This window comes from Sprattus sprattus (genome assembly GCF_963457725.1).
Source record: "Sprattus sprattus genome assembly, chromosome: 2".
Taxonomy (NCBI): Eukaryota; Metazoa; Chordata; class Actinopteri; order Clupeiformes; family Clupeidae; genus Sprattus; species Sprattus sprattus.
In genome coordinates this window covers 10,186,403-10,193,365 of record NC_137921.1, presented here as the reverse complement: position 1 = coordinate 10,193,365, position 6,963 = coordinate 10,186,403, and the positions used below count along the sequence as shown (strand labels likewise).

The 6,963-nt window shown below is 43.8% G+C and overlaps 1 protein-coding gene across 1 annotated transcript; it reads right to left on the bottom strand.

The window, feature by feature from the left end:
• Positions 1 to 706: 706 nt before the first annotated feature.
• Positions 707 to 3,628, bottom strand: alkal2a (ALK and LTK ligand 2a). The gene is made up of 5 exons (XM_080833114.1): positions 2,995 to 3,628; positions 2,685 to 2,738; positions 1,620 to 1,700; positions 1,425 to 1,519; positions 707 to 819 (listed from the first exon to the last, which is right to left on the bottom strand). The coding sequence occupies exons 1-4, from the start codon at positions 3,248 to 3,250 to the stop codon at positions 1,449 to 1,451; spliced, it is 462 nt and encodes a 153-aa protein (XP_080689240.1). The 5' UTR covers positions 3,251 to 3,628; the 3' UTR covers positions 707 to 819; positions 1,425 to 1,448.
• Between the last annotated feature and the right edge of the window lie 3,335 nt (positions 3,629 to 6,963).

The window sequence follows — 6,963 nt, the reverse complement described above, 5'->3', positions numbered from 1 at the left end:
TTGTTTTTACCAGAGGGGAACCTGTCCCACCTCCAACATAGAGATGTTTATTAGAAGGTACATCTCTCCACCCCGACTTTTAAACAGACGGCGGCACAAAACACTGGTTGTCTAGTTTACCAATGAAGCCAGAACCTCCACTGTTCTGGACTGTGTGTGGACATATGATTCAGCAGCATTGCTTCTCATCCTGGGGCAAAAGCAGTCAGTGTCCCCCTCTTGTGTCCTCATGCTTGGCTGCTCATTGACAATGTCCCCCTGTCTCTCTCTTGTGCTGGGCTGCTCATAGACTGCCCATACAGGTGGGTATCGGAGATGTCCTACTCCTGGAGAACAACTAGGAACAGTCTCATTCAGCACACTTACACAGAGTGTTAGTGTTCAAGAGGTCCACAGCCCAGTGGCTGAAGCACAATCAGTACTCTGGTGACACACACACACACACACAAATCATACAAATACTGCTTAAAAAAAACAATCCCTTTTCACCGTGGAGTTTTTAAAATTCGAGGAAAAGTTGGTCTTTTTGGCAGCTGCACTGAATCCTAGAGATAGGCCCCCTTTCCAGTTCCCAGTCCCAGCCCCAGTCAGCGCACGCAGATGGGGAGAGAGAGAGATACAGAAGGACTCATGGTCTGTATCCTGAGCTGCTTGTCTTGTTTTGGGGTCCATCCATCCGTCCGTCCATCCGTCGGGGCTGTGGGTGGACTGTTGGGTGCCCTGAGAGGTCAGGGGCTGGAATGTGGCTTGGGGTTCACTGGTGTTCGCTGTTGTCCAAGGCACTTTCATTTAGTGATTCTCTAGATCTGTCTGGTTTGGCTGCAATGTGCAGAGGGAAGGAAGTCAAATTTAGTACATTCATATTTGGCTCACTTTGCATGTGTGTGTGTGTGTGTGTGCGCACTTGATTGCATCCAGAAATTCTTCCCTCTCCAGAGAGCTGTGGTGTTAAGGTATAAACAAGATGTGTTACAGATACTGGCAGCATGTAGGACTGCAAGTGCACATGGTATAGTCTCTTTTCATCCAACTCAAGCAGAGCCATACCATTTCCATTTAACATTGAATTCCCAAATGTTTTCATCTGGCTAAGCTGAAGAAGTATCGTAAGACCAGGCTAAGAAAGCCTATTACATTTTATACTTGTTTACCACAAGGCCACTTCTACAGGAGAACATACGGAATGAATTTAAAAAATAAATGTTGGCATGTCATAAACGCCCATTCTCCATGTGAACGCAACATCAACCAAGCTTATAGACTGTAAGCATTCATTTCAGAATTCATTACATTGAAAGCGATTGTGTCTGTATTTGTCTCTGTGTAAATGTGTGTGTGCAGATTTCTGTGCATGTGTGTATGTGTGTGTGTGTGTGTGTGTGTATATGTGTGTGTGTGTGTGTGTGTGTGTTTGTGAAACTCACCTGGAGTACTGAATATCTAAACCTTTACACCTTTAAATTTTTACACCGTGGACTCCCAGCCAATCGCTGCAGAAGCCGAACACACCTTTTCAAATCTAAAGAACGACAGAAAGAGAGATTGTATAACTATGGGGATCCTGCAGTGGCACTGTATGTACCAGTCTTGTTGCCCATGCCTTTCTGCGCAGTACTTACAGGTTTTGATGGTGCAGTCTCTACTAGTGTAGTAGATCCGGAAAAAATCCCTCCTGCACTTGTGTGAGATAATAATATGCCCTGAAGAGAAGAAACATAACTGGGCTTGAATTTGGAGCTTCACATGCTTTTAAGTGCACACATGCTTTTAAGTACACACATGCCTTTAAATTCACATGCTTTTAAGTACACACATGCCTTTAAGTACACAGATGCCTTTAAGTTTACATGCTTATAAGTACACACATTCCTTTACGTTTACACGTATTAAACTGACACCTTTACCCAAATTAACACACAGTGTAGGTAATGTTACTTTTCATTATGTTCACGTGCTCTTATAGGACATGAATCTCTATGGCATCACAGAGTTCTCGTCCAGTTTTGGTCAAACCGAAAGTAGTCCGGCAGGTTGGCTAGACCCAGCAAAATAAAAAGTTTCTCTTCCCAAAACATTACGTATTCAAAAGAGTGATATATTTGCATCCCAAAAACATGGTAGTGGAAAAAGTCACACCTCGTTATCACTTGGCCCTATTTTCAGTACGCACGATACCGCAAACTCACAACAGCCACAGGAAAACGATGCTTTATGTAAATTTTATCAAATGTTGTCTCAGTTTTCATCGTTTTCCTGTGACGGACGTTTCTCTCAGGCAACTTTGGCAAATCAAACTTTCGCGAATCAACTTTCGAGAATCAAACAGGTAGACCCTAGCTGTGAGTTTGCGGTACCGTGCGTACTGAAAATAGGGCCAAGTGATAACGAGGTGTGACTTTTTCCACTATCATGTTTTTGGGATGCAAATATATCACTCTTTTGAACACATAATGTTTTGGGAAGAGAAACTTTTTATTTTGCTGGGTCTAGCAAACCTGCCGGACTACTTTCGGTTTGACCAAAACTGGACGACAACTCTGCTCACAGGACGCTGCGGTCGGTAAGTCAGCGTGATTGCATGACACTGGTGATGCCATAGAGATTCATGTCAAAAATCCCGAACTATTCCTTTAAGTGCCGATAGGACCTTGGTCAATAGTTGGGCGCATGATGGTGAGACATACCTGTCATGTGTTTCAGAAACTTATCCTTTTTCCGGAGGTCTCTGGGAAACACTTCTGCACAAGAACAAAAAGAGGTGATCAGCCTAAGCCACGCGCTGACCCTTTTTGATATGAGTGACCTTGACATTCCTCTAACGTGAGAATGAGAGATGCTTGAACGCTAACCATTTACAGGGAGACAACCCACCTCCCACAAAGCATTCCTATTCACACCCATTCAATACACCAGAAACCGAATATTACCATGACTCGTTACCCAAAATGTGTATAGTTTATGGTTAGATGTTGCGCAGCAACCGCTTATTCTTACCCATTACTTGATCTCCGTTTTCTTTCGTGTAGTGGGAGCTCCGCTCCGTTGGGATTTCTAATGCAATTGTAGACTGTGCAACATTTTTTGTGTCTCCGTTTTCTTCCACGTGTTTGACCAGGTCTTTTATCCGTAGGTAGAGGCTTTGGTCCGCCTCGGCGCCCTTTTCCAATCTTGCGCTGGAGCTCTGGCAGCGCGCGCTGGTGAGGATCATCAGTGCGAGCGCTAGCAGTGGCATTGTCCGTAGTCCGAGCATTCTCGTTTCTGAGTGCGATTAAAATCCTCCAGGAAGGAGTTTATTTGAATGCCACCAGACCGAGAACTAGCTGTGTGAAACAAGCTGTCTCACCCGGTATGCCAACAAACTAACGTAAAGTCACTGTTTCAAATCCAAGAACAAATCATTTCTTCGTAAAATAAGTTTCAGTTGGGTTTTGCACAATCTATCAAGGTGCATAGACTGTTTAAATTCAGGCGGACTCTTCCTTCGACAGACTTTTCAACAACAACAAAAACTTCCGACTGTGTACAGGAGGCTTCAGCCTAGAGTTGGTTGTCGCATCAGAAGTGCCGTAGCCTTGTGTGCATCTCGATACAGCCTTGGTTGATCTGCCAGGGACCTGCTACTGTTTTATTCCCCTTCTCGGACGTAACAAGCGGTCCCTGGTGGCTCACCGCGCCATGCCTTTAATTAGAAACCTGTTAACTGTTACCTGTTCACATTTCCCGAACCTCCGGGGAACACCACACTCACGTCACGTTAATCCACCGGAACTTCACTTACAAAGAAACTTCACTCTGAAGCCGCAAACTGGAGCTCCTGTGTGCGGTCATAGACACAAACATATCCTCGTGCGAGCTTCCAGACCGTGCCGCAAACGATGTGTTTGATTCATGTTATAGACCAATGCCTTGAATGCCTGCTGATAAGTTAATTACGCGCTGTTATGGTAAGCACAGTATGGTGCAGGGCAGAAACCAAAACTAGTTAAATAAGCCCACAAATAAATCTCCAACTCCGGACCCAGAGTAAGCGGACTGAGTCACCCTCTCTCTCGCGCGCAAGTTAGATTACTTAGTTTCCTATCGTTGGTCGGATACCACTCCCTCAAAGGCACGAGACAATTGGCTTTATTTTACGGGCCTCCTTCTCTCAGTCGTACCACGGTATTTAGGGTGTCATGGTTAAATATGTTCTACTGATTTTTTTTTTTTTTTTGAGAGTGGATAGAGTTTGATGTGGAGGAGGGAGTCCTGAACTGACAAAGTACTTGGCGCACAGCGAAACATATTTCAGATTTTGGAATAGCTGCCTTTATCCAGGGGGGTGTTGTCATGTCTCATTCTGTCAACTGCAGATTTATATATATCCTACTAATCCGTTTTGTTAGGAGAGACTGCGTTGCCAGGGACAAACTGTCTTAGCTTTACATGACAATTTATGTCAGCAGGTGTCATTATCATCACCTCTCCTGACAGGCAACTGTCCACAGATGTCAAAGGTCTACAGTTGTGCAATTAGCGCAATCGCCATTCCAGCCTGTCCCTACACCTGGCCGGGATAGCGCCTAGTCCTGGACCTGTCCACACACCGTCCATATCAGCGGACCTAATCCCAGCTGTCTTCTAAAACTCAAAACAAGAAACAAAGAGCTGTCACCACTGATCCGACAGCACATTCCGCTCTGCGCTACAGCCCGTCACAATCTACGCAAGATCACCTTCACATAGGCACATTTGAGGATGCTTTTTTTTTTTTTTTTTACTAGCCTATTTCAAAGGCATTTTTGTTAAATTCCGATTATTTCTTTTCGTGTTAAATTCACAGAGAATAGGCCTACCGTTAGCCAAGCCTTCAGTGAGAGAAGTGTGTCTGTTATCGGCACCGAGACTGAAAGAGCCATTAAAAGTCTCTGCCCACTAAAGTATATGATCAGACCCAGAGCCACAATCAGTGTGCTTCGGTTCCTGCTTTCGAGGAATGATATGCGGATCTCAGAATGTGAACTTAATGGACTTCCTGTCTTGGTGCCAAAACATGACTTGCCCTACTTGGGACTAGCTACGAGCTTTCTGGAAAACACAAGGCCACAACACAGGGATTCGAGAGGGTTTAATATTAGTAGGTACCCTATTGTAGTAAATGGGCAGTAAATCTGTCTTTTTTTAATGGTAGGCCTATATTCAATTCTAAATCGATAACGGCCACGCCATGAACATTGTAAACAGTGCTACGTTCAGAAATATAGGTCAGTGCCCTGTAAGGCTGTGAAATACGACACGATAGCTTATATCCGAGACAAAAGTGAAACATTTCATCATTCAGACCTTTCTAGCTGAAGTTGATGTTGACGTTGACCAGTTATTGATTCACGTTTTTGCTGACTGGTCAGGAGCACTTGTTGATCCAGTGTGGAAATTCGCTTGCACCTGCTGGGTACTGCGTCAGAAATTCTCCTGTGGTCGCATGTTGTGTGCCCACCTGTGTCAAAATATTGTAGCCGACGTGCTTCCACTATGATACACTTGAGCGTCCTGATTACATTCTTTCTCAGTAACACGTTAATAGTATTGTTAATTCTACTGATAGTTGCATTCTATAACTTTTGCCTTACCTGTTTATAGGTTGGGTTTAGCAACTTTGTGTGTTTTGTAAATCTTGAAGACACGCGGGGAGTAGGCCTAACGTCTCCACTTTTTGGGTGAAGGAAATACTGTTTCAACAGTTGTTTTCTAATGGTGTCCTCTTGGTGTCCTTGATGAATATTGGTCCAGATATAGGCTATTGGATACATTCATATACATGTTTATCAAACTAGGTGACCTTACATAGGCTACTCCGTTATCGGCTCCACCTCTCAGCGAGGACTACATGTGATAATATGCGGTAAATGTGATCTATAATCAAGGAGGAGTGATGTCGGCCCTTCGCAGTAAGCATACGTCGCAGTCTATCTTCCGACCAACACAAACCACGCACCCGGATGGTGTTCATGTATCTTTCAGGCGAGCAAAACACACGAACACACACACACACACACACACACACACACACACACACACACATCTGTCTGTCTGTCATTTGGAAAAAGTAACGATTGAATCATCTTACAAGCATCACATTTCTCCGAAGTTTTATTGTCTATTTCCTGCGTTTCTGAAAACCATTATTGCTCTCCAAAGAATGCTTAACAGTTTTAACACGAGAGTCTGATCATGAACAGTTCTGAGACAATCAGCATCCACTGAGCAATCATGACCAAAGTGTTTGCCCACATCTGATACTGAAATTATGGTGTGTCTGTTGGTTCACTCTGTACATCAACATAATCATGGGAAGCATTATCATGGCATGAGAAAAAAAAATGTCTTTGGATGAAGATGTGTTTTATTTATACCTACTTGCCCCGCAGTTCAATTCTTACTGGGATTTTAATTATTAATCTACTTAACTGATGTATGGTCTGTCTGAATTACTATCTCATTTCAGGTTGCACTCGTTGCACTTGACAATTTTTTTTTTTTTTTTTTTTTTTTTTACAATTTATCATCACAACAGACACTTTTGGTTCTTCCACTAAATATATTCTAGATCTCTGAAAATATGTGTACAGGCACATGTACGAGGATTTCAGCTGATGTGTAACCCCCCCCCCAAAACCAGACGACAGCTGCAATACTGCAGCCGTGTGAGCTGTCCTCACAAGATTTCTGAGGAGTATTTTTCCAACAGACTGAGTGAGAAATGGGATCATGTTTCCTGATTGCATAATGTCAGGTCTTCCGATGCGGAGTTCAGCCGCTGCAGCCAAATGTGCATTTCACTGGGGACCCCATGTGCATTCCCCAGCAGAAGGAAAATAGCTCTGTACTGAAATAATGGTCCTGGGTTGAAAGGGCCTATTTTCATGCCCTGGGTGTAATGTTGTTGTAAGTACAGCAGCACTGATGGCCTGGCGCAAGTGGCTT

Excerpts from the sequence above, each read along its gene's own strand:
- alkal2a (XM_080833114.1), bottom strand. The coding sequence starts at position 3,250 with ATGCTCGGACTACGGACAATGCCACTGCTAGCGCTCGCACTGATGATC. Across the intron at positions 1,701-2,684 it reads GTTTCTGAAACACATGACAG|GGCATATTATTATCTCACAC; the intron begins GTATGTCTCACC and ends TCTTCTCTTCAG. Across the intron at positions 1,520-1,619 it reads AGACTGCACCATCAAAACCT|ATTTGAAAAGGTGTGTTCGG; the intron begins GTAAGTACTGCG and ends GTCGTTCTTTAG.